General features: G+C 41.5%; 1 protein-coding gene and 1 long non-coding RNA gene across 5 annotated transcripts; one reads left to right on the top strand and one right to left on the bottom strand.

The window, feature by feature from the left end:
* Positions 1–1,049: 1,049 nt before the first annotated feature.
* Positions 1,050–16,637, top strand: ccdc149a (coiled-coil domain containing 149a). 4 transcript variants are annotated; one of them, XM_085267108.1, is made up of 13 exons: positions 1,050–1,182; positions 2,109–2,270; positions 2,683–2,721; positions 4,316–4,423; positions 4,510–4,626; positions 6,309–6,481; positions 7,735–7,807; positions 7,988–8,072; positions 8,662–8,806; positions 8,993–9,069; positions 10,197–10,229; positions 13,325–13,429; positions 14,354–16,637. In XM_085267108.1, the coding sequence occupies exons 1-13, from the start codon at positions 1,132–1,134 to the stop codon at positions 14,911–14,913; spliced, it is 1,728 nt and encodes a 575-aa protein (XP_085123234.1). In that variant the 5' UTR covers positions 1,050–1,131; the 3' UTR covers positions 14,914–16,637. The 4 variants fall into 4 exon arrangements, with proteins under 4 accessions (XP_085123234.1, XP_085123235.1, XP_085123233.1 ...); XM_085267109.1 differs by lacking the exon at positions 10,197–10,229; XM_085267107.1 differs by lacking the exon at positions 10,197–10,229 and having other exon boundaries at positions 13,283–13,429.
* Positions 16,638–18,198: 1,561 nt separating this feature from the next.
* Positions 18,199–22,103, bottom strand: LOC146580368 (uncharacterized). The gene is made up of 3 exons (XR_014891257.1): positions 21,987–22,103; positions 20,687–20,807; positions 18,199–20,379 (listed from the first exon to the last, which is right to left on the bottom strand). It is a non-coding gene; the product is annotated as an uncharacterized LOC146580368 (long non-coding RNA).
* Positions 22,104–27,055: the final 4,952 nt, after the last annotated feature.

Genomic DNA, 27,055 nt, shown 5'->3' with positions numbered 1-27,055 from the left:
ATACTAATCTGTAATGGTGGCTATATAGTGCCAATACATTCCATTTACAGCACATGCTTTACTATGTTATTAACACTGAATGAGCAGTGGCCCTTGTTTGTTTGTTTGTTTGTTTGTTTGTTTCAGGCTTTTTAGAGTGAAAACGCCTGGCCTGATGGTTCCCAGCAAGGTTTTCTATAACAGGTCGCCTCTCAACAAGCTCCTGCCTTTATAAGCTGATATCTGGTGTTTGCGAGGGGTATCTGATTGGTATAAAGTTGGTTAAAAGGGGGGCAGGGCTAAACACCTTAATCAGTCGGTATTAAATTTACTATATAAACTGCCTAGGGTCCCTGGATTAGCAACAGCTTCTGGAAATGATGTATAATTTCACACAATGTGTATAATTTCTTACAAATTATACACATTACCAAATGATCACTATAGACCTTATAGGCAAAGGAGCTTAAAAAGAAAAGCGTCTGGACTTCTTTAAGTTGCTTGAAGACGTCTCACCTCTCATCCGAGAAGCTTCTTCAGTTCTAAGGTGAAATGGTGGGGAGCCCAGATTTAAACCTGGTGGGAGTAACCCTCCCCAAAGTATATTAATAAGACTGATTTGTCTAATTATTAAGTTTCTAAAGAAACCTGACGTTTCTGGAACCCCCTATAGACCTTATAGTGCCCAGGCCATCACTGTTTACAAACTTTACAGGGTCTATAGACATAAAGAAAACAGTGCATTTTCCCCATATAATTTGTATTATTTAAGCGTTTTGCTCGTTCCTCTCCAAAAAGTGCTGAAACGGATTTTTTTTAGTGGAAGACTTTCTGCTTTTATTATGAAGGAACCCATTTCCGCTTTGTCATTGTCAGCTTCACTGATTCCCCACTATTTATCTCAAATCTCTTATATATATAACTCGAATCGTTCTTATAAAATCGTTTAGAACTTCATTGTATAAAATTGTCCAAAACTGAATTTCTTCAAATATAATATTATTTTCACATACGTACCGGAAGTCGTTTCCATGTTTTGTCTTTCTGCGTAACTTGACAGCGGAGGCTAAGAAAGTGACGTTGCAGGATAAACAAACGGATGAGGAGAGGGGGGCTGGTGTGTCGTGACATTTTTGCAAAATATTACGAATAATGCAGTCTTCCAAGAGGAGTGAGAGTGACTGGCAGGGGCTCGTCAGCGAGGTGAGTGAGTGGGAGAGACCGTAAACAGCTGCAGACACGGACCGGTTTTATAGATGTTTCCCGGTGTCCATATGGAAACGAGCCTCGGTCTCTTAGCTTTCATACACCTGGACGTTCATTAATAGACGCACGAGCTCAACGTTTTTTGACACCGGTGGGCTCTTCATTGATGGCTTCTGCTAGCTATTCCGTTAAGCTGATAGCATACGACTGTGTTGGTGCAAATACACCAACCCACCCCTATATGATGATGCTACTGTGTACTGATAGGGTAGACCCACCTGTGGGCTCGCGTTTAACCTGTTAAGGGTATTACCGAGTAAGCTATTTGTATATATGAAGGTAAGCGTGTGTATATTTTGGCGCTAATGCAGTAATTTAAGCTTGTAGGCTAATTTAATTAGCACTATATGCCGCAAATATCGAATAACCTGCACCTTTATAACATTTGACAGACCATAGAAATAAGAAAATAATTAGCATTTAACGCAGTAATGAAAAAAAAAATGTTTGTTTGTTTTGATTTATTTTACTGTAACTGAAAGACATGGCAAGCACTGAACTTAACAAAACTACTACAGCACACCGTGCTGCATGATAGGAGCTGCTATTTGGTTATAAGCTGGTCTGACTGCTATCGGTCTCCACTGTTCATTATTGTGGGCCTTATCTGTACGTCAAACACTTCACTCCAGTGTGTTTTTCCACCTGTGGGAAACAGGTTAGGGTTGGTTTTGTTTGCACAATTAATGTAACCGTTCCCATCACAGAATAAGATAAACATAAAGATACATGATAAAACCAAGAACAAGCTTGATACAGATGTTACATGTCCAGCTGTGGTCCCTGAAATAAACATTACTGCCAATTCAGTCAACAGTAATATATCTCATAGCACCATGGCTCTCGTGCATTGTTTGCTTAAGTTCTTGGTGTGTAAGCGGAAGTTGGAGAGTAAGAAGGAAGCCCTCCTCATCCTGTCCAAAGAGCTGGACACCTGTCAGCAGGAAAGAGACCAGTACAAGCTGATGGCCAACCAGCTGAGAGAACGCCACCAGGGACTCAAGAAGAAGTACAGGGAACTCATTGTGAGTGGTTCAGCCTTCAAGGTGGTACTTTTTTGTGACCACCCTTTAGCATGAAGTATTTTACAGCCATGAGCAAAATGAATCGACAGTCCGCTCCAAGATGTTGAAATTCATTTTCACACTTGTGGTATTTTTTGTCATGTTAACAGGATCATTACTTTGCTTAATATTGCAGATCCTGATCTGATTTTGTCTTTATGTATTTTCTAGATTTCTTGAAGGAATATCCATTTTTTTGTGTAATTCTGATAGAGTTTCTCTATTCAAGCCCACCCCAAAAAAAGAAAATATTTTAAATTTTTTGGCAGCAGCTAAATGTAGATATTCAGTTTTCCATTTACACGCTGCTACAGTTTATAGTATTTGCTGTATTATTGCAGCTGATGATAGAAGTCTTTTTTTCATGTTTCAGGATGGTGACCCCTCTTTGCCACCTGAAAAACGCAATCAAGTAAGTTTTAATTTTATTAATACATATGCTAATAGGTACAGTTAAATGAGGTAATGTCTATTAAAAATGTGTGTAATTCATAAACAGTTAATCCAATGCTTATGTTAAATTCACAGCTTGGTTGTTTATTTGAAATTCTTTGTGCTGGCATACAGAGGCCATTTCTTTTGTGCTGCAGGATAAATATCAGGGTGTAGGTTAATCAGACTCCTCTCTCTCTCCTTATTGAATGCACTTAAGTAGGTGAGAATCCCAGACTATTGTTGTTCTAGGGTGGGTGTGTCTTCTACAAGTCCTGAGGCCTGCACTATGAAGCAGGATTTTGTCTTTTCCAGGTAACTCCCTGGTTAAACCTGACTTTTCTGTACTGCAAAGGTGGCTCACTCCTTATCAGTGTACATCGCCATGGTAACATATGCTGTGAACCTAACCTGCTATGGAACAGGATGTTTCCCAGATTAGAGATCAGCAGGCATGAAATCCTCATCTACTGACTGCTCAGTTTTCTGGAAAATAGTGGCACTATCCATGGGACCTCTGTGCACGGGACAGAAGGACAGAATAGGAGCGTCTAAAGTTTTTTTTTAATGGCATCTGAAGTCTTTGTCTTTCCTTGATCAACATCAGTGATAAATCTGGATTCTTAGATGCAACTTTGTTCCATGATTTGTTTTCTGTTAGCTTCACTTCCACCACTAGATCTATAGCTGAGAAAATAAAAAGTGAAACTGCCCTCTAAACTTAATGATAGAGTCGTGATATTGACAAGTTTGTTAATATAGAGAGTTTGCATCTTCAAATAGCCTAAACTTTATTCATATTGTAAGCCTTTTCCTGTCTTACTGCCCAAAGCTCTGAAAGTGCTCACACATTCATTCAACACTAAACTGCTGTACAGTGCTTTTCCTGTCATGCTGCTGTGTTATCTGAGGCACTTGTGTTGGTTTTAGTCTGTATTATGTTTTTTTAACCTCTTCATATTTTTCGTACAGTATAGTTTTATTTTCCTATGCAAGATGACCTACTCTGATGCCAGTAAACCCATCGATAATTGCTATTTCTGAATGTTGCCAATGCCAACCCTTTCATGTGAACGCGCAGGGGAAACCTTGGATTAACTTAGTGCCTTGATAGCCAGCTTTGTGTGACTGCTTATCCTGACTGCCAGTGTTAGGTTAAGTGAATCCAGATAACAGAAAGATGTTCTGCTGAACTTGCTTTGTAACATAGGGCCCTGCATGACTCTGTCTTATTGTGCTTTCAGGGACACCGTGACACTGAACAGTTGCTGGTTGAATAGCACTATAAAATACAATGAAATAGTAACAAAACACCAGTGAAATGAAAAATGAAAATACTAATGTGTACACTAGATGGCACTAAATAATTGTCTCTTTCATTAGAACAGGATTGTGGACTGGCTTTGGTTTTATCTCTGAAATTTTGTGGATGTTAAGAGGCATTTTTTTTTTTCTTGAGTTGAAGAAGGAAAATGTTTGATGCTGATTAAATGTGATTTCCTGGGGTATTTGAACCTTGTCTGGCCTGGCACAAGCTGTTGTGCATTCACTCTTCTCCTCCTCCTGCTCCGCAGGTGAACCTGGCTCAGCTGCTGAGGGACTCAAGGGAACGAACAAAACAGCTTGCCGAGGAGGTGAAGGAGCTCACTCAGAGGCTTGCAGAGGCCCAGGGGGATAACAAGGTGAAGTAACCAGGGGTACTCGCACAAACGTACATGGAGATTAACTATTTAAGAGAAGTAAAAAGTTGAACTTCTCTTTTCTGCAGCTCCTGAGGATGACCATTACTCGACAGAGGCTGGGGGATGAAGAGGTCGGGGTGCGTCATTTCCCCGCCCATGAGCGTGAGGATCTGGTTTGCAAGCTAGAGAGAGCTGGGCTACAGGTGGACGTATTTCTTACCTTAAAGCACTTTGATACGTTTGGCAATTAATCCTCCATTTTCAGGTCCATTTCTTCTTTTGTGGAATATTCATTAGGATGTTGCTACAGGATTAAGGAAAAGGAGGGAACTCCGTCCAGGGACATGTCATTTACAAATTTAATCCAAAAGAAAGACTGTTTTTAAAAAAAAAAGTCTAAATCACTACCTAGGATGTTAATTATTGGTAAAGTCCTAAGATCGCTTTGTAACATATTAGCAGTTGCACAGTACTGTCAAATAATACAAATAAAAGCATTTTCTATGTGGGGTGGTGGAGCTTGGTTTGAGCTGTTTAACCAGATGCTCAAAGTCCTGTTTTCTGACATATAACTCCATCAGTAATTTCCATCCACTGTTCACTTTTGCTGTCATAGGGAGTGCTCCAGTGACACTGACGATTGATGGAATAGTGAAACATGTTTGTAGTTTCCACATTTAGCAGGAACTTTTTTGTTGCATATCTTACAAAGCCTTGTGCTTAGTTGGAGATTATTGAAGTAGCTCCCTTTTTAGGCACTAAATCGCTCCAACATATACTTGGTCTTATGTCATTTTTTTTTTTATCACATAAAACTTTATGCCGGTGTTGTTGCTGATGACATGATATGGCACAGCTCTAGTTATCCCTGTCACTTCACAACAATGATCTAGGTTTGAATCTTTTGTCCATTCAGGGTTTGAAAATGTGTGTGTCATTAGGTAAATGGATGTAGGATGAACAGGGTGAGTGTAAATGGCAATTGAGTCCAGTAGTAAGTGATTCAGTAGTGACAATTTCTATTGAAAACCAGTAACTGGTGCAGATTGTAACTACTTTAGAGTGTTCTTTTCTGCTTTTCATAGTCTTGGTTGATTGGGTATTGTCGTAACCCTGATGGGCAGGCGGTCGATGTAGACATGCAAGTTATTGAATTTGATAACTCAGTGTAGGAATTTTAAATCTATGCCATCGGTGTATCTACTAAAAATCTCAGACGAGTTTGAAACTCCATGACCTCGGCTCAAGGTCAGGAGTCAAAGGTCAAGTGTTCATTACACTCATTGAAAGGTTAAGTTGTCCTATAGTTTATGTAGAGAACAAAGTAGTGACTTGTATCATTTTTAACTACATATTAATAAGACTGATTTATCTAATTATTAAGTTTCTAAAGAAACCTGACGTTTCTGGAACTGTTCGTTTCTAGTCAGGGCCTCGTGACAGACATTTATTATAGATTTCCTCAGTAGACGTAAGCTCAGTAATTCATTCAGTTTGTTTAAAACTTTCCATAGTGAATCACACTTTTTGCTTGGAAATGCACTCGGCGCATTACTGTCCATGTGCTTTGAATTTAATTTCAGAGTAGAACATTTTATTATTGGCAGAATCCTCTCTGCACATTAAACACAGTAAATGTATTAGACTGATAAACAATACTTCCTCCTCTTTGAAACCCGCAGTGGAGCCACTTAACTGTTATCTACTAGAGTGGAAGCTGCTCACTTTAAAACAGCAGGGGAGCTCCTGAGTTGCTGAATGCTAAAAACAGTGAATGCAGCCTCAGCAAACTCTACTTTAATGAGCAAAAGCTTTGAAATATCCATCACGTGAACGTTTCCGTGGCTTCCCTCACAAACAGTTCTGCCTGTATGCCTTTTTCTAGATGGAGGAGATGGAGAACAACATGAAAGCACTGACAGACGAGCTCCAGGACGTGAAGGCTGAACGCACTGTGTTCAGAGAGAAGGCGGAGCGACTAAATATGGAGCTGAATCATATTTTGGGGAACCACGAGGCTCGTATCATTGATGTGGACGCCCTGTGCATGGAAAACAAGTGAGTTAGAGATGTGCCAGACAGAAGTGTCATCATTTGACACTTTTTAAAATACATTTTTCAGTCCCAATACTATCTTCTAAAACATCAAAACTATTTAATACCAAACTTCGAATTTACCTAATAAACGTAATTAGTGTAAACCAACTAAAAGGTATGTTAAATCTTGAAAGTAGACATCTTTGACTTCAGTATTAACTTCATAAACTCCTGGCATTTTCTCAGCTACCTTTCATCATCACCTTTTTCAGCAGTCTTGAAGGAGTTCTCACACACTGAGCACCTCCTGGCTGTTCTTCCTTACTCTGTGGTGCATCTCATCCAAAAACCTTTTCAACAGTGGTTAGGTTTGGATGTCCGTGGATGCCAGGTGTTCCTGATTCTGAACACCATCCTTTTTTTGAGAGGGGGGCTTTAATGTTCCCCTATTGTGCAATAATAATAGAAGTCAGAAATTGCTGCAGGATGAATTCTGAGTAAATCATCAGCAGTGTCACTAGCAGATGTCCTCACAGTATCACACCATCTTCGCCATAACTAACAATGAGAGACACGTGCATGTCCATTTCTTGTTTCTTAGATGATAAAGGTGTGATTTGCACAGTGTCCTCCAAACAGCTCCTGCTGAGATGTGTTTGGTTCCTATCAAACTGGAGGGCTCTAATCTGAAGTGCCAATGATTGACTTCTGAGGCTGTAATCCTAATAAACTTCTCTCTTGGTCTTCCTGTCTGGAGGCAATTGTCATGAAAGACAGTTGATAGATTTTGAGATGGCACTTGGGGAAACTGAATGAACTGACTGACCTCCTTTTTTTGAAATAATATAAACTTGTTTCTCTCTTTATTTAGATGGCCATTTCTTGTTGCTTAACTAAGCAGTACTGGACATGTTCTTCCTTACTGTACATGCGCTTCAGTGTTTTTACCCACGTCTTATGTGGTAGTCATGTTTAATCGGGGTGGACGTTAGCTAACAAAAGATCAAAAAGCATGGATGAAGAGAATGCTTGGTTTCATTTCCATATGAATGCATTTTTTATGTTGTGACTTCTGTGTTCTACATGGCAGAGGGTGAGCTAAATGACAAACAGCAAGACAAACATAAACAAGAGTCATTCACGTTACCAAATGCTCTTTTTGACACTGCCTCCTGCTCACAGTGCACAGCGATTATACATGTAATGTGGAACTCCTCTGTCTGTCATGTGTGTTTTGACTTTGCTGGGTGTCTTTCTAATCATTGTTCCTGTAGGTATTTACATGACCGTTTAAATCAACTGCAAGAGGAGGTGAACCTGCTGAAGTCAAACATCATGAAGTACAAGGTACAGATTGAATGCTGCAGTTAAAATGTGACACAGACATTGCCTGACTCGGTGCATGTAATTTCTTTACATGTGTATGGTTTTGTGAACGTTCTTAATGCAAAGGAAGTGGCTTTTTACTAAAATGTTCGTGTGAATCAGCAGGGTGAGCTTTATTCTCTTGTTTTTCTGTCCCTGCAGACAGCCCTGGAGAGGAGGAAAAACTCCAGCACATATGGGAAATCAAATAACAGTCCTCTTACTGGAGTCCTCTCAGCCAAACAAGGTGAAAACACAACCTGTTCAGCTCACTTTGAGTTCTTTAAACTCAGACATAAATAGATGTAGTATTAGCTGATCTGGAAACTGCAGAAAGGCACTAATGCGAATGTTCTCAGGCCAAATAAACTCTACAACTGATGGCGTGTCTTCAGTATAACAACCACTTCCTTTGTTTCTACCCGTGTCTCAATGGATTATTTAATAACTTCTCTTTTTGCCGATCCTCCGAGCCACTGCCGGACACCAGCTGGGTTACTAATTGTATTCTGAGTGGTAAAGAGCACCACTGGCAGGGAAATGAGCCTGCCATGATGACTGACAGTTGCTGGCAGAAGCAGCACAGTGGGCTCTGGAGTTAAAGTTAGGAGAGTGTCACCTAGAAGACATCTGTTTCTAACTCTCCATCTCTGTCTTACTCTTATCATGCTGTGTTCCCTGTCTCTTGTTATATCACCCTGCTTTCTTTGTTACCTATTTTTAACTTTTGTGTAAGTTTTATTGGGGGATTATTGGCATTTCTCTTCCCTCCATTTGTGGCTCTCTGTCCCTTTCTCTTCCCATCCTGATTTTTTCCCCCTTTCCCTCCTTTTTAGTTCAAGAGATGCTTCTGGAAGAGCAGGGCTGCAGTCTACCAGCCACGCCTCAGTCAATCGCCGACCTCAAGTCTCTCGCCACTGCTCTCCTGGAGACGATCCATGAGAAGAATTTGGTCATCCAGCACCAGAGACACAGCAACAGGTATTAATAGTTCCTGCTTTGCCGCTGATGGCATCATAATGGTAATATTTCACCTTTAACCCCCTAACACAGTTACATTGTTTGTCTAGCTGTTACAAGAATTCTCCTCCTATAAAGCAAACACTGGAATATGACATAAGTGTGCGCACACACACACACTGACCCTTCTTCTCACCTGGCCTGCAGGATCTTGGGAAATAGAGTTGCAGATTTGGAAAGGAAGCTGAAGACCTTGGAGGTTTCAGGATTATGGAGTCTTCCAGGTGGGTCTTTGAACACCTAAGCTGTTCCACCATCAAACCTTTTATGAATCCATTAAAAACTAAAAGTAGTTCAGCAATGTTTATTTTGAGACACTTTTGTGCTTTTGGAAAAATGATCACATATGATGAGTAAAACTAATGAATCATATTAATGTATCGTTTGAAGACTACCGCTGAGAACATGTAATCTTTCCCACATCATTAGAAAACATAAATGTGTGTGTGTGTGTGTGTGTAGCCAATAAAACATTAAGATAAGCAAAAGATCAGACGTTGGCTGGTGTCAGATAGCTTTGTCTTTGCTCTGCTCTGCCTTGAAGACCAGCATCCCGGCATCGCCTTTTCACTCTTGACAATGAGACTGGTGTTATGTTTGTAACATTTAATGAAGCTGCCAGCTGAGGACCTGCGAGGCATCTGTTTCTCAAACTCGAGACTCTGATGTCTTCTTGCTCAGTTGTGCACTGGGCCTCCCACTTCTCTTTCTGCTCTGGTTAGAGCCAGTTTGCTCTGTTCTTTGAAGAGAAGTGCACACTGTTGTACTTCATTTTTATTTAATTTTTTTGGGGATTTTTCCTCATGGAATATCTTTCACGTCTAAGAACAAGAAAACTGAAAAACTGGAAAGTTGACTTGTTTTTTCTGTCTGTTTAAATCCACACAGGCTGAAGCTCCAGACACGCGACTACTTAAACTTTAAGCTAATCAGCTAAAACAGCTTTTAATAATCTTCTGTTACTATCATAGTCATCATCTACTACATAGATATTCCATTAACAACAAGAAAAAGATAATATAACGATGACTTTAAAGTTATTTTGATTTAAACAAATTAGGACCTCTTTTATTTTAAAAGTCTATGTAAAATCTCCTAAAATCATGGATACAGTATTGGAGTGCATCCATATAATAAATATGATTTTCAATTTAAGTTAAAATCATTTAATAATTGTCTCAGTGTTGTCCATCTGATGCATTTAAAGGTTGTTTAAATGACCCGGAGATCTTTGCTGGGATCGTTCTAGCTGGCCTGCTGGTTTAAATTCATTTCCTCTCCTGTCTTTTTCATTAATGAGCTTTTCTGTTCATAACACTGTGCCTTTCTCTCCTCTCTGGCTGCGTCTCAGGCTTGACCTACCACGTATCTGTGGGAATTGGGAGTATGTATTCCTTCTGCCCCACTTAGTTCATCCATGCCCTCCACTATGTCATGCCAGGACAAATCTGGGAAGACGCCCAGAAAACATGTCACCTCATGCCCACCGTTTACAATGTGTTGACTCCATTGACCACCAGCTCATGTGTCTGTTCATGATACCGCTGACTGAATCAGGCCGACGGAGTGCCACACACTGATGCTCTCGGTCCAGTGGACCTGTCTTAAATTTTACTCACAAGAGAAACCAAAAAAAAAAAAAAAAGCGCTTTCTTTGAGTGATGCAGTTGGGCTTCTTTTAAGGGCAGCACAGTACTGTTGAGTAGTAGTAGTAGAAGGATTCGAGGCTCTCATAATACAGATGAGAGCCTTGTTGAAGACAGTTTGTCATATACAGTTTTGGTATATGAGAGTGTAAAGTCAAAGTTCTTATTATTTTATCAGAAAGTGAATTTTTGAACCACTTTTTAACCCTTGATCCTATATTTGTATTTAAAATTGAAGTATAAAAAATGCTGTATCGGCTGTCAGATTTTCCTCAAAGACACAGCTGGTGACTTTTCCTGTCCTGTAAAGACGTCCGACTCTCAGAAGAGCAAAACCAGTCCAAAAATATAAAACTATTTACCAAACATAATCGAAAAACATTTGCGGCCTGAAACAAGGGGACCGTGCTTGCTCACTTAGAAAGCAGTTCCCCTTTATCTCCACTGGAGGGAGATGTTGTGCCGTCTATGAAGCAGACTGAACGGTGGAGGGGCTGCGGCTGGATGGAGGTGCCCTGTCATGAGACCGTCATTCTCTCCGCCATAAAACTGACAAGCATCCATTACTGAAAATGATTGCCCACATTACAAACACATTTAGGGGAATGTGCCGTTATTAGGGAATTTGTAGACGAGGGCCCAGAGTGCCTGACGACCACGCTGTCCACCACAGTTAGGGAGACAGAGATATAGAGAGAGATGTGAGCGTCTGTGGCCTTGATGCGAGATGAAGTTGGGCTGATTGATATTAAAGGCAAACGGGATAGGATGGAGGGCCTTGGCTGCCTACCTGAGTCCCGGAAAACACTAGAGGTGACTACATTGTCTACGGATGAGAGAGAGCCAAAAACAATAACAGTGACATCGATGCGGTGAGTCAGATAAAGTTGTGATTGATAGCTTCCCCCACCCCAGTCCTCCAGTTCAGCGCCCCCACCTCCTGTGCTGAATGAGTGTGAGCTGAAATGTAACACTGCGAGTGAAAACCTGTCAGAGTGCATCAGAGATTGAAAAGACAGAGGTGGATACAGAATGCACCCTGTTTTGGTCAACTGACAGACTTTTTCCAGTTAAGAGGAAGGCATTTCCTGTCAATGTCGAGCTAGACAGCACTGCATAGTGTAAGCTCCTGTGACTAGCTGACAGCTATGTACACTTCTCCCGTTTGTGATATAGTGTTTAATATCCAGTATGATCTGGTGTCACATAATATGGAATAGTCCTTTTTTATGCACATAAACACACATATATATTTGCGTGTTTGTTAGATGTGTTTCAAAGAGGTGTAGAGGTGGTTAGATGACGATACAGGCAGCTGTCAGTAAGGGTTCAAAGCAAACCACTGGTGCCTCCTATCTCTGAGTTCTGCACGCCTCATGGAGACACAGCTGCTGTGCTCAGTCTGGGTCTTCGTCTGCATATCCAGTAACCAGCATCGCTTTATTACTGGCTTCAAAAGGCAGTCTGGTGAAGTTTTCCTCGACTGTTCTCCTAAAAATAAATCTAAACTGTCCTAACACAATTGCAAGTTTAGATGCAGTTTCACACACTACTGGCCAGTCTTACCTATGTGATGTCGATATATTGCTCAGCATTCTAGCATCTTCCTAAATGGCACTTTTATGTCTGCCCAAAATGGCCCATATCTGCATATCTTTGGCCTTGAATGATGGCAGTGGCTCAGGGTTGGTCTGTTTGCTTAGACTCAGCTGCTGCACCACCTTATATGGATCTGATGTTACGTGTGGGATTAGATTTGACAATACTTGCCATAAAACATCATCAGGCTCAGTTTTCTGACTCGTGGGTCAAGTCTTTTTCACACAGCAGTTGTTATTAGTGCCAAAAATAGACCAGATCAAGCTCAAAGTGTATCTGGGTGAAAATATAAAAGCCTCCACAGATCATCAGTCTGTGTTGTACTGGGTTGTTGCAGTTTGCAAGAGAATAATCACAAATGATTTGTGGAAATATTGTATTGATTTTTTATGCTTTATTTAGCAGATATTTGGCTAATCGGGCTGTTTTTAGTCAAAAACAATCATAAAATTGATCTTGGTTTTGTTTTATGACAGTTTATTATTTTTAAATATCTTAGTAGTGGCCTATTGAAGTAACCAAAAGGAATGCAGTTTAACAGCCTAACAGCATATTAATGGCTAAACACAGTCTCACAGTTAAATAATTAGAGGAACTTTCTAGACAACATGACTTTTTTGTTTTTGCTTCTTTTGATTTACCCAGCTGGTACGACGAATTCTAACAGTCTCTCCCTCGCTCGCTGTTCCCATGTCAGTGTAAACATTGAGCATCCATAACAATATGGACTGTTTTCATAACAATATGGTGTCCGTTCACCATTCATGATTCTCATGCATTGTGTCTTCCAGTCATCCATTTTCTCGTTCTCCTGTTTGTTTTCTTGTCGCACACTTGAACGGTCGGAGACACACGCAGAGGTTCGCCTGTTCACAGGCTACGTGCGACGGCAGAGGCTGCTAACTTCCAGCCGAGTGTCTGTGCATATAGTTTTGTGTGTATACTCGTGACGTCTGGTTTATAGTGCACAGTCTCTTTTGAGTAGCATATGGTGTCAGCCTAAGAGGCGTGCAGCCATCACTAATGAAGACAGATGAGAGGGAGCTGGAGCCTCTTCCTGTGAGCACTGCAATGCATACGTGCGCCTGTGTTTGCATGCACCATCGTACATGTGCTCCATCCAATCTAACACTCCTCCACCCTCCAAAAAACCCTCTACATATCACTTGTTTGTTGTTCTCATTTGGACCAGAGAGTAACTGGGAGCGTTTTCTCCTTGGCGCTGATGTTACAGGGACAAGAGACAGTATCACACTAAATGAGAACCTTCAGCCAGAGCTCCGTCCTACACGTGTCACGTCTCAGCCAAACATGCAGCCCAGAGTGCATCCACCCAAAGGTGAGTGTGTAATTGCGAGTGACTGGCTTCTCCAGTCAATGATAAGAACTCCTACCGCTAATGGCGTAAACACTGCAATTAGGCATTGCATGCTAAACACTCCTTTCTACCTTCCGTGTTTAACCCAAGTCCTTTCCCTTCCCGCCTCCACTTCTCCCTGCTCCTCATTGGTGCAAGATGCCCAAATGCCATGGCATTTTGGAAATGTGAGGCAAATTCTCGCCCACTGACATTCAGAAACTTCTGCCATGTTCTCTTTGAAAGAGGGTGGGGGGATCAGGGTGGGAGGACTATAAATATGGATGCCACTTCAAGTAATGTTGCTTTCTTCTTGCGTGTTTTTGCGTGTCTGTGTGTGCGTGGGGGTGGGGGGACTCTATGTGTGCAGTCTTTAACCTTTTTGCCTGCACATCCACAAATATGGGTCAGTAATCCCCAAAGTGAGAGCATATTTTGGCGAAGAAGCAGAACTAAGCTGTTGCTATTGCTGAGATGCAGGGCGTCACACTTGTCTTGCGTCCCCTTGTCTGGGGCACCGCTGCTATATTTAGCCTGTTGCCATGGAAGCACTTCAGTCACATAAGTAATTGAAATAAGTTTCTACATTGACACTGTGATCCAACTCTGAGAGAGGAAAGTTTTTCTAGCAGAATCAATACGGGCTTTTTCATTTGTGGCTGCTGTTTCGGTTTTTTCATGCATTTTAAACTCTTGTCTAATGCAATTTTTGTTATATCGTTTCGTGTGTGTGGTTTTTGGGTTGGTTTTTTTTATTACTGTTATCAGTTATGACAATAATTATTGTCTCTAGCTACTCATTAGAAAGTTTTCCTTTTTTCTTTTTCTTTAAAAAACTTTTTTGGCTCCAGCTTCAGATCAAGTGAGCGATTAAAATGACCAGTCATCTCATCTTCCTTTTCCCAGTTCTTTTAGACGACAGAAGTTCACATGAATCATCTTGGGAGTGCCACACCGCTGGCGCTGACCTTGGCACAGATGGTGTCAGCAGGGAAGACGCACCTGCACTGCACAGCAGCCTGGAGACTCTTGACAGGGTGGAGACGAATGGGATTGACAGAAGGGGGGGGGAGCTGGTGACCCTTACAGAAGATGCAGGCGTAGAGCTGGAGGAGGGGCGGAGCCCTGTGGAAGAGGCAGGGCATGAGATAGAAGGAGTTGATGATGATGAAGAGCTGGGTTCCACAGTGGAGGAAGGAGAGGAAGCAGCTCTGGCGCTGGATGTCCCACAAACTGAATCAGACCTTCAGTGGCTTTCAATTAAACAAGCTTCTGTCAGTCATTCGGAGGTGGGTCAGCGGCCCTGTGAATCCCAGAACAGTGAGTCCGATAATGTACCTGAACATGAAGAAGCCTCTGTGTCAGCTCCAGAGAGCCAGGCTGCAGAGGTGTCGAGTACAAGAGAGTGGGACGTTCAGTGTCCCTCTGCACAGAGTGACTCCTGTCATAGTGACAACTTGGCATGATCCAACCGAGAAGCTTATTTAAATCCTCGTCCTTGTCGTCGTTATTGATGATTGCATTAATCATCCACTGTTGCATTCCCACAACACAGCCAGTGCTCACGAGCTGTCTTCTCCACCGCTTTAGTCAATAAAAGAGAGAGAAAGCACTTTTTCAGCCACCACTGACAAAGCTCGAAGTGCACTTTGTATCCAGACAAGCTTGTTGCTGCACAGGAACAGAAAATCTTCAAATCGATGGAGTTGCAAACTTCATGCCCTGCAGGAAGAATTTACAGTGGGGCAAAAAAGTATTTAGTCAGCCACCGATTGTGCAAGTTCCCCCACTTAAAATGATGACAGAGGTCAGTAATTTGCACCAGAGGTACACTTCAACTGTGAGAGACAGAATGTGAAAAAAAATCCATGAATCCACATGGTAGGATTTGTAAAGAATTTATTCGTAAATCAGGGTGGAAAATAAGTATTTGGTCACCTCAAACAAGGGAAATCTCTGGCTCTCACAGACCTGTAACATCTTCTGTAAGAAGCTTTTCTGTCCCCCACTCGTTACCTGTATGAATGGCACCTGTGTGAACTCATCATCTGTATAAAAGACACCTGTCCACAGCCTCAAACAGTCAGACTCCAAACTCTGCCATGGCCAAGACCAAAGAGCTTTCGAAGGACACCAGGAAAAGTATTGTAGACCTGCACCAGACTGGGAAGAGTGAATCTACAATAGGCAAGCAGCTTGGTGTGAAAAAATCAACTGTGGGAGCAATCATCAGAAAATGGAAGACATACAAGACCACTGATAATCTCCCTCGATCTGGGGCTCCACGCAAGATCTCATCCCGTGGGGTCAAAATGATCATGAGAACGGTGAGCAAAGATCCCAGAACCACACGGGGGGACCTGGTGAATGACCTGCAGAGAGCTGGGACCAAAGTAACAAAGGTCACCATCAGTAACACACTACAACGGCAGGGAGTGCCAGACGTGTTCCGCTGCTGAAGCCAGTGCATGTCCAGGCCCGTCTGAAGTTTGCCAGAGAGCACATGGATGATACAGCAGAGGATTGGGAGAATGTCATGTGGTCAGATGAAACCAAAGTAGAACTTTTTGGTATAAACTCAACTCGTCGTGTTTGGAGGACGAAGAATACTGAGTTGCATCCCAAGAACACCATACCTACTGTGAAGCATGGGGGTGGAAACATCATGCTATGGGGCTGTTTTTCTGCCAAGGGGACAGGACGACTGATCCGTGTTAAGGACAGAATGAATGGGGCCATGTATCGTGAGATTTTGAGCCAAAACCTCCTTCCATCAGTGAGAACTTTGAAGATGAAACGAGGCTGGGTCTTCCAACATGACAATGATCCAAAACACACCGCCCGGGCAACAAAGGAGTGGCTCCGTAAGAAGCATTGAAAGTCCTGGAGTGGCCTAGCCAGTCTCCAGACCTCAACCCCATAGAAAATCTGTGGCGGGAGTTGAAAGTCCGTGTTGCTCGGCGACAGCCCCAAAACATCACTGCTCCCGAGAAGATCTGCATGGAGGAATGGGCCAAAATACCAGCTACTGTGTGTGCAAACCTGGTAAAGACCTATAGTAAACGTTTGACCTCTGTTATTGCCAACAAAGGTTATGTTACAAAGTATTGAGTTGTATTTTTGTTATTGACCAAATACTTATTTTCTACCCTGATTTACGAATAAATTCTTTACAAATCCTACCATGTGGATTCATGGATTTTTTTTTCACATTCTGTCTCTCACAGTTGAAGTGTACCTCTGGTGCAAATTACTGACCTCTGTCATCATTTTAGGTGGGGGAACTTGCACAATCGGTGGCTGACTAAATACTTTTTTGCCCCACTGTAGCTAGGAAAATAACAAATATGGCAACATGCGTTCCTATGCCCCATATTTCCTTTCCCCTGCGATAAGATAATCCCACTTGTTTGCTTTCTTCTTCCTAAGGGATGTTAATAAACTGAATGCTGCATTTTTTGTCACTCTTAGATGAGTTCAAATTTTCATACCAAAACTTGTAATGAATGTGTACATAATTGTGAATTATTTAATCTTAATACCGGAGATTCTATTGATGTCTGTTCAGCATTATGGGTGAATCTTGTTAATGAGTCCATTTTTATTTTTCCATATTTAACAGTTGATTTTTGAACTACACTACATGTGCCTTATATGTGGAACTCGCTGATATTTATAAATGTATAAACCTGCAGCATTGGTGGTTGTCACTTTTCTTTTCACAGATTAAGCTAATACAGACTTTCAGTCATGTGAAAAAGAAAGTTTTCATAGGAATCTGTGCACTCTTATAAATACGTACACCTCATAATTGAGTAGCTTCTAGAGCCACATTTAGCAGTAATAACTTTACATAATTATTTTTTTATATGATTTTATGAGTGTCTCACAGTCTCATCATTTATTCTGTTGTAGACTTTCACGCACAGCAGAAATTCAGACCAAGCTTTAGCTTTCAGACAGATGGCCTCATATTTGACTGAGAATATTTTGGTATGCGGCGTTCATGGTTGACTCAATGACTCAAAGGTCTTCAGGTCCTGTGGCTCCAAAACAATGCTAAATCGTCGTCCCTCCACCGCCATGCTTGAAAGTTGGTATGAGGTGTTTGTGCTGATGTACTGTTTGGTTTCCACTGAATGTGTTGCAGTGCATTATGGAAATATGGAAATCTCTACTTTGGTCTCATTTTTCCAAAGGAAATTGTTCCAAAAGTCTAGTGGTTTGTTGTCATGCAACTTTACAAACCTAAGCCCTGCTGCCATTCTCTTCTGAGAAAGAAGAAGCTTTCTCCAGGCACTTCTTACAAACAAGCCATACTTCAGCTTTTTGTAATTGTATTGTTCTGAACTTTAACATTTAACCTAACTGAGGCCCGTAGAGTCTACGTTGTAGATCTTAGGTTTTTGCAGCTTTTCTGAGAATTGCCGGTTTGCCTTTCAACTGAATTTGCTAGGCTGTTCTTTCCTGGGACGATGGTGGCATTATGTCAACACACAACAACGCCAGAGCAGCAAACTGTCCAAACTTCTCCTTTTATAGAGGTGCTCACACCTGCTGATGATCAGCTATTCAAGTGCATTTAATTAGCAGCACCTGGCTGCTATTTCCCTGACAATGCCAGTGGAAGTAGCAAGGGTGTACTTGGTTTTTCCACATGACCGTATCTTTATTGGTCCTTTATATCCTGCAGACACACACACACACACACATCAAAAGTAGAACTTATTATTTTAAAAAGAAAGAAAAATGTTTATTTTATGTGGGCGGTAAACAGCGAGACCCAAACCATTAAAATAGTTGAACTAGTTAGCCTAAAGTCATAAATGCAGGCTTTCTGCAAACATGATACCAAGCCTTCTGGCTCTACAGAATGAAAATAGTAGGTGGTGAAAAGTACATTTTTGTGCCGTGATTGATGAACATCCAGCTTCTACCAAGTGTTAGTAGCACAAACACAAAGTAGACCCAACCAGCTCCTGTACAAGAATATGACTACTACAATATTCACTTATTTTGTTAAGACTTACAATGAACATCTGGCTTACCATCAATTGAAATGTTTGGAACGTGATGGGCTGTGTCAAAGGAGTACTTCAGCTTATCTGACAGGGCTTTTGATATATAAGCGAAAGGTTGCGAACCAGTGGTCTTGTGGGATTTAAAGTTGGATGTTTGTAGCAGCTCTTAAGCTAGAAACCACCCAGGCAGAAATTTTATCTGATCAAAACTTCAGCCGACGGAGGCTGACTTTGTGAACCTGGTGTAATAGCTGTTTGAGCTTCCACACACACACACATTAAGGTTTGATAGTGATGTTCTGGACCAGAAAATGAAATTTGTTCCAACGAAGTGTTCACAAGGTTGGTGTCTCATTAATTCTAAATGGAGCAGCTTCAGTCCTTTACTGAGTGACAGATTTGAAGTGCTTAACTTGATTCTCTATTTAGAGCCTCACGTGTTCAAAGACAGTGTGATGAAGAAACATTTAGCAATTATTTATAATGATAATTTCACAGTTTCTCTGGATAAAAGCGAGAAAAAATATGAAAAAAAATCAATTAAACTAAAAATATTGATACTGGCATTAGCTATAGGTCAAAAGTGGATGCTTGTATGTCAGTAATTTATTTGCTGCATGCCTTTCTAAAATCAACATCGTCAACCACATGCACATTTTGCTCAGTGTGATTGTTTATCTTCAACATAAACAAAGTTATAAACACCAGAAGTTGTCCTGCAATATAAAGTGGATGCGCAAACACACCCGTTTTGTCTTACAGCCAAAGTCCAGAGCCCAGTGTCTATAGAGAATCAGTGGCGAGGCCTACTCTGCCTGCATGCAGGTGACAGCTGGCCTCTCCAGGCAAACGCAGCGTCAAAGCCAGAATCTATGAACTGCTTATTCTGCAGAAGGCCACTTGCTATTTTTAATCTCTGACACAAAATAGAGGCGAGGAGAGGGAAAGAATTCAAGCTAGGAAGCCGTGGTGCGCACCCAGCGTCGGCCCCATGCCAGGCAGCTGATTTGGCACACTGCAGCAGGTTTAAGTTTATAAACCAGATGGAAACTGAACTAATCAGTTTGCAAGATGATACCAGCTTGCGATTCCTTTCCTCATAAAGTCATTGACCAATTTTTGATTGTGTGCAAGCGTGTGAATCGCTTAAGGAAATTAGTCAGCTTTGCATATGTTAGAGAAGAAGTAATGTGTTGGGAGAGGCGGGTGACTGTGGAAGAATGAGCCACATCGGGTGCTCTTGTGGGCTGACTCCATGTTGCGTGTTTTTTGGGGGAGGTTTTGTCATATTTCTAACCATGAACTTAAAACAAGATTCTGAAGTATTATCAGAAACCAGGCCCATACATCTGCCATACATTTGTTTACTATATGTCTATACTGGTATAAATTATGGGCCACTAATCAAAAATAAGGTCCATTAGAGAATTAAAAGAATATCCACCTCTCCAACACCACCTTTAGAGAGTCCAACTCCATTCCCATGACATTACTGGCCTTGCACATACAGTAAGTTTACTGAGTCTGTTGGCCTCATAGAAAATCACGAGTACTCACAGATGTTAAAAGATCTCAGCCGCCTCAGAAAATACAGACGACTTTGGCCCTTCCTGTAGAGTGCAGTGGTGTTTTTAACCCAGTCCACTTTATTGTCAGTGTGTACTCTGAGGTATTTATAGTCCTCCACTATGTCCACATCGACCCCTTGGATTAAAGCAGGGGTCGCTGGTTTCCTGGTCCTCCTAAAGTCCACAATCAATTCCTTGGTCTTTGTCACGCTGAGCTGCTGATGATTCTGCTCGCACCATGAGACAAAGGAGTCCACCACAGCCCGCTACTCCATCTCATCACCCTAGCTGGTGCATTCAACCATCGCAGAGTCATCAGGAAACTTCTGAAGATGGCAGGTCTCTGTGTTGAGGGTGAAGTGGAAAGGGGCGAGAACGGTCAAACAACAAAGAACCAATTTTGAATTGTATGTTCAAGCATTTTGTGACCAGCACCTGCCATTTGTTCCCCTTTCTTTAGCTGAATCCAAGTCTTGTCAAAACGGATGGAATTATGAGTGCAGAAAAGGAGCATAGGTTTTTTTTTGATTCACCATGCCATAAAATCAGCATGACAAACATGTTGCTAAGTCCAGTAGAAGCATAACTGGATAGTAAAAACACACAATTGAACACTTTCAGTCATGGATTGGCCTCCCAAGAGTTCCTACCTCAACATTATTGGAGCGGTGTGGGATCATCTTCACAGAGAACAGAACAAAACGTAGCCAACGTCCAAAGAAGAGCTTTGAATGTCCTCCAGGAACCCTCAGGAACTATTCCTGAATATTACTAAAAGACATGACAAGAAAGCTTATCTCAGAGAGTTCAGGCTGTGTTGAAGACTAAAGATTGTCAAAGATTGTGATTTTGAAGCTCATTAGATTCTACAAACTCTATTTATGCTTTATACGCTTCTTTTCTATGTATGTTTGCAAATGTTTCATCGCTGCACCTATTTCCCATTTCCTAGCTTTATATAAAGAAACTGTTTAATACTTGATTTTTTTGTTTTACAGTAATCTACCAAACACTGAGGTCAGTACATCCTCCAGAAATCCTGCATTAACCATGTTATGCCAGAAATACTCCAAAATGTTTTCTCAGTGAAGATGAGTTAAGTGTCGGGATCTGCTATTGAAGATAAAATACTTATCACTAAGATTAACCTTGTATGATGTTATAATATGAGTTTATACTTGCTTAGGATTCAGCAGAGACGCTGCCTCTTTAACTGTTACCCATCAGAATTTCATTGGTGGGTGTTTGGTCTTGTCACCAAGCTGAAAGATTAAGCCCCCCCCAGAGAGCAAAAGAAAATTGCTGAGAGCTGTTGTAGCCAATCATCACCACGACAGATAAAAATGAGGCTACAGAAGTAGCCCATGCCAAAAAGTAATCTTAGCCCCTTATCTTTGACAGCGACATCCCTCACTGTATTGCGAGTAAAAAATGTGCTGAAATCACGTAGGTGTGCGTTTGCATCTGTATATTTGTGTTAAAAGATATCAAGACAAGAATAATTCCTCTGTGTGCGTATGGCCATTCTGTGATTTCTGTCTCTTTGTGCTCATCTGATACCCTTACATGTTTAAGATGTTCAAATGCCTTGTGTAGTATTGTATATATTATATATAGGCTTGTCAGTATTAACTCGCTTTGTTCTGTTCCCTGGCCGCCCATTTATCGCACTCTGGAGTATGAAAAGTGGGAGACACTGGCCAGGTCACAGCAGTGCTCACTGGCTCTAATAAGTGTGAGCAGGGTGCCAGGTGGATGTAGGAGATTTTGACACCCCATCATCTGTGGGTCTTCTGCAACTTCGAGGGATGGGGGCGTTTGAAGTCAGCAGTTTCCAGGCCAACCATTCAGCAGGGTTAATTACTATACCAACCAGGTGCCCCCTACCAGTAATGATCAGCGCCCTTACGATCCATTCACCATTCACTCACCTTGCTTTTTTACGCTTACCTGAGTTTTATATCATGTAGTCCCTTTGAGACACTAGAGTTCACAGAGCCATGCAGGTTTGCTCTCGGGGTGCTGCAATTTGAGGACTTTCTGCTCTGTTGCTGACAAGGCTGTTAATATCTGAGACAATAGAAGAAGAAGAAACACAAGATACATGTGTCAGTCATCTTTTCTGTACTTGTTAGGATGGAGTTTCTAAAGTATCAACGATGCACTCTGCATAATTGCCCCTTTTATATAAGCTGTTGCTGCAATGAGTGTGTTTATTTTGTATTTGTTAAAGTGGACTGTTTATCCTTTTCTTTACCATCTGTGTTACAGCTATACTGGCTGAATTCTTATTATGATGCCCACATTAAATATTGCCAAAGTTTGATATAATGATGTCAGCATATGTGCATGTAATCCCGATGGGTCACAGCCCTGGTTTTTGCTACTGTTTAAGCTATATGATGCCAAAAAGAAGAGATGTAGTGCTTGAAAGATTAGTTGTAAAACAGCTGGTTGATCATCTGCAGAGGAAAGGTTTATTTGAAGACTTATAGTCGGGATTCAGAATTCATCGCAGTACAGAAACAACATTAGTGAAGGTCACAAATGATCTTCTTATGGCCTCTGACAGTGGACTTACTTCCTGACATCTGGTTTGTCCTGCCAGATGTTAGTGCAGTGTCCGACATGACAAGTTTGGTGGTGGGTCAGTGATGGTCTCGGGACGCATATCCATGGAGGGATGTACAGTTCACTACAGACTAGGCAGTAGAATGATGAAATTCTTGGAGCCATTGTCACTCTACGCTGGTGCAGTGGGTCCTGGGTTCCTCCTGTTGCACAACAGTGCAGGCGTGATGAGGTGAGAGTATGCAATGCTCTGCAATGACATTCCAGGAAAACAGACTAACCTCCTGCTTCATTTTGATTTTTGGGCTGTCTTTGCAGGTTGATCATTTTCCTTTCCATCAAACGATGTGGCATCCCTGCATTTCTAACACATTAACCAGTCTGCATCAGTATGGATATCCAGTGTTCCTGTAATTTATCTGAGCAGTGTACGGTACTGTGCAAAAGTTTTAGGTAGGTGTGGAAAAAATGCTGTAAACAAAGAATGCTTTCAGAAATATAAATGATTGTTTATTGGCCCCAAATGTATTCTGCAGCAGGACAACAACCCCAAACATACAGTCAAGTGACCATATATTAAAATAAAGTCTAAAGCTAAGCTAACTTGAGCAGGCTGGACCCTTGTACGTATGAAGGTCATTATCACCCAGCGCTTAAGCTGCAACATAAAAAGGAGGCTAACAGAGTTTATTGAATATGTAAGATGAAATATAAAATATATAAACCTATATAATAATGAAAAATAAAGATACATCCTCGCAAGACAACTTAGGCATTCCTTCAAGCCTTATGCTGCCATCTGAACTTCTGACCTTAGAGCCCAGGCAAAGGCCAGTACCAATTACCAAAAATGGCATCAGTCATAGTAATAGAGAAGTTTCATCACAAAGTACTGTCTGCCCAACTCCTGAAAGTTCTTTGCAACCTGCAATGTATTCAGTTTCCAAATGTCTTAGTGGAAAGACTGAAACTGACAACACTAACAACAACATGGCTCCCGGGACCCTGCTGGGAAGCAAGGAAAGCAAACTCTGAATGTTGGAGGCACGAGAACTTGTGGACAGCCGATAAGCAAAAAGGCCACACGGAGGGTCAGCACGTAGTCACACCATACAGTCAGATCTCTATTAAGATAGGAGATGGTGGGCCAGTGTGATAAGAGCTGACAGGACCTGCTGATGTGATAACAGTGATGGGGCACCAGCTGCAGATGTCACTGTCCCTAACCAACAGGGGAATTGGACTGAACTTTTTCTGGATGAGAGCGAGGTAGTCCTCAATTATGCTCAGATTTCATAGAACTTTGGTAATTACAGGATACTGCTAATGCGGAAACATTTTCATATTTAATGGTACAGTGGGTCATTTTTTTAGTACATTTAAAAGAGAGAGAAAAATAATGCTGTATTGATTATTTTTGCTTCCTTATCTCAAGCCTCTTAACACTCAAAAACAACATAAAAGTTAAGGATATATTAAACAACTCACCTCTGTATCGCTGTCATTGGTCAGAAGTGACTCATCGACTTCTGTTGGGTTCCTCTCACAAGGTTTTATAGCTTCCTCCACAGTAAATGGACATAGACACATATTAACAGCAGAGTTAAATAGTGGACTGACAGGGTACGCTCACTACAGCAGCCAAATCAGAAACAAGGCTATAGGACTGTTTTTAAAGCTTTACACTCCCTGGAGCACAATGGCCTCATTAATCGCAAAACTGGGGAGGTTTGGATCCACCAAGAATCCTGGGATATGACCATCTGGCCAAACTGAGTAACCAAGCAAGAAGGGCCCCTGCAGAGATGGCAGAATGTGCCAGAAGGAGAACCATCGCAGCAGCACTCCATCAGTCAGGTTTTTATGAAGCTAGACCGAAAGAAGGAAACTTGCATGAAGGACTTCTGATAGTCTGCTTGGAGTTTACCACAGTGTGGCCATTTTAAAAGTGAAATGAGGAGCAATGCCTAATATTTGCCAGACATAGTTGTCATTCTACTGAGGGGGGGGGGGGGGGGTAAGGGGGTGCTTCTCAGCAGCGGGGACAAGGGGGGGCCAGTCTACGCTGAAGGGAGAGTGAATGCTGCCAAAGCTTGCAGCCAAGACAACACTGGGTTGGAGTCGTGAAGCCAAGACACTTGTCCTTGGCATCAGGACAAGCGTCTGACTGTCCTTAAAGCCCAGACTTAATCCTCCATACAAAATGGCATCCAGTGTGATGAAGCTTGACAGCATCTTCCAGGAAGAATGAGATAGCCTGCCCAAATCGAGGTGTACAAAGCCTGCATAGACCTAAGAGTCTCTTCACCGACTCCTGCATGACAATGATATAACAGCTCCTTCTGTATTGTAAGCCCTGTGGTTTAAAAAAGACGGAACAACCAGCAGCTTCCTTCAAGTTTGTCTTAACTTTTCACTTTCGAATGAGCTGGACTTGTTTTCCCACTCCACTTCTCCGTCATGCATCCTCACTACTTCGTTACATCCTCCTCATTCCCACAACCTGCAGCGTGCTTACATAGATTCCTGCTCATTTGTAGACATCAAAACCCGAATCATTTTTTCAGTTTGTAATTGCCTAAATAAGTGACTTTCGCAGTTAAGCTAATTCTATATACAGCATTCTGAACGTTTGGGAAATGATTAGCATATTTCCCTGCAACGCCAGCTGCCTACGTGCTAAGCACACTGAATTTACCGTTTTTCAGCATTTCAAAACGCCTGATCCTTATGATATTTCATTGGTTGCCACAAGGCTTGTTAAAACTTCTTGTTAATACGGTATTGGTTTATTATGCAAAGCCACAAACTGCTTTGAAGTATGTGTAGCTAACATGGATACACGCTGATAAGATGGAAATACATGACCTAAGTAGCACAGCAAGTTCAAGTTAACTTAAATATTACAGAATTATTACTTATACTACAAATTACTCAGGCTAATTCACTGTGCCCCTCTCTCAAACTAAAAAAAGGAATCATAAAACAACTACAATGTCATTTTGCATCTCTCTGTAGTTTTGTTTTGTGTGTCTGTGATAATTTGCCATCTCTTTGTGCTGGCTTTGCATAACTTTGTAGTCTTTTGTTGTCATTTTCTGTCTCTTTTTAGCTGCACTGTCTCTTCAGGTTGGGCTTCCCACTGTGTATTTCTTTTGTAGTACGGTTGTGCATCCACCTCTTTGTAGCTGCTTTAGCTTTGAGTCTCTTTGTGGTCATTCTGTGCTTCAGGTTCTGAAATGTTACTTTAGGTGATATAAAGGAAAGTTTCAACAAAAGTCCTGGATTTGATTTGGATTGAAGCGAGATATGTTAGCATTCACTTAAAACAAAGGCTGATGAGGACCTCATGACCCCTGTGATCCCTGGCGCTGGCCATCCTTTCTCCATATGTTCTATCCTAGACAGATTTAAGATACTGCCTGGCTATGTTGATTTGCCCCCCATCCATGCTCTCACTGCCAGATATGTTTGCCAGAGCTATTTCATACACAATTGCACTGATATTTAATAGCCTGTGAAAGAGAGGCAGACAGCAAGGTAGAAAATTGCCCAGTATTTTAAATTATCCTTAACTTTTATACCAATATTACTTTATAGCTGTAGCGTTGACTTCTCTTTAACCATCACCATCAATCCATCAGCTATAAGCAATGAACCATCTGCTATTATACAGCTTGTTAGCAAAGTCCAGGCTGAGTAATTACCTGTGTCAAAAGCGATGATTGTCTTCTGCGACGGATTATTCATCACTTTATAACTGCAGAGACTGAAAGAGGGATTTTGAAGTCATTCTAACAGAGCCTGCGAGTATTTTCCACAGTTGTCTGCTTAATTCACACAGACACACACATACAGCATGAATTATTGATAAGAGCCCTCAAACTTATTGGATTAGTTTTAGACAAGTGGTACATGTGTATGAAACTGAAGATAATAATTAGGCTAATGCACCCATTAATGAAAAACTGAGTGCATGACAATACATATCCTGATGGAGGCAGCCAAAAAAGGGTTTTCAAAGAGTGTTAATTAAGAGGGCTTTAAATGGATACGAGGACCCTGCGACGGACCGGCGACCTGTGAAGGGTGGATGGATGAATGAATTGATCCACTCACCTCTTTTCAATCTAGATGTGTTTATACACCACTCTAAATTTAGTCATTAGTTATTATTAACTTCTGGAACTCTTCCACATTGAGTCGTTTGTCCTGTCTCCCTCCCCTCACCTCCAACTAGTCAGGGCAGATGGCTGCCCTTCCCTGAGCCTGGTCCTGCTGGAGGGTTCTTCCTGTTAAAAGGGAGTTTTTCCTTCCCGCTGCCGCCAAGTGCTTGTTTACTTTGTTTTTATTGTCTTTAACTTACAATAAAAAGTGGCTTGAGGTGACTGTTGTTGTGATTTGGCGCTATATAAATAAAATTGAAATTAACCGATGGATATAAGCTC

This window comes from Mchenga conophoros, linkage group LG3, assembly GCF_057382185.1.
Source record: "Mchenga conophoros isolate Kocher_MC1m ecotype Shallow Benthic linkage group LG3, M_conophoros_male_GT1.1, whole genome shotgun sequence".
NCBI lineage: Eukaryota > Metazoa > Chordata > Actinopteri > Cichliformes > Cichlidae > Mchenga > Mchenga conophoros.
This window is presented reverse-complemented; position numbering and strand designations above follow the sequence as displayed.

What these genes read in the sequence shown, in the direction of transcription:
- ccdc149a (XM_085267107.1), top strand. Translation starts at nt 1,132, where the DNA reads ATGCAGTCTTCCAAGAGGAGTGAGAGTGACTGGCAGGGGCTCGTCAGC. An exon ending in AGGCCCAGGGGGATAACAAG is followed by an intron (nt 4,424 to 4,509) that starts GTGAAGTAACCA and finishes TCTTTTCTGCAG; the next exon opens with CTCCTGAGGATGACCATTAC. An exon ending in GCCCTGTGCATGGAAAACAA is followed by an intron (nt 6,482 to 7,734) that starts GTGAGTTAGAGA and finishes TTGTTCCTGTAG; the next exon opens with GTATTTACATGACCGTTTAA.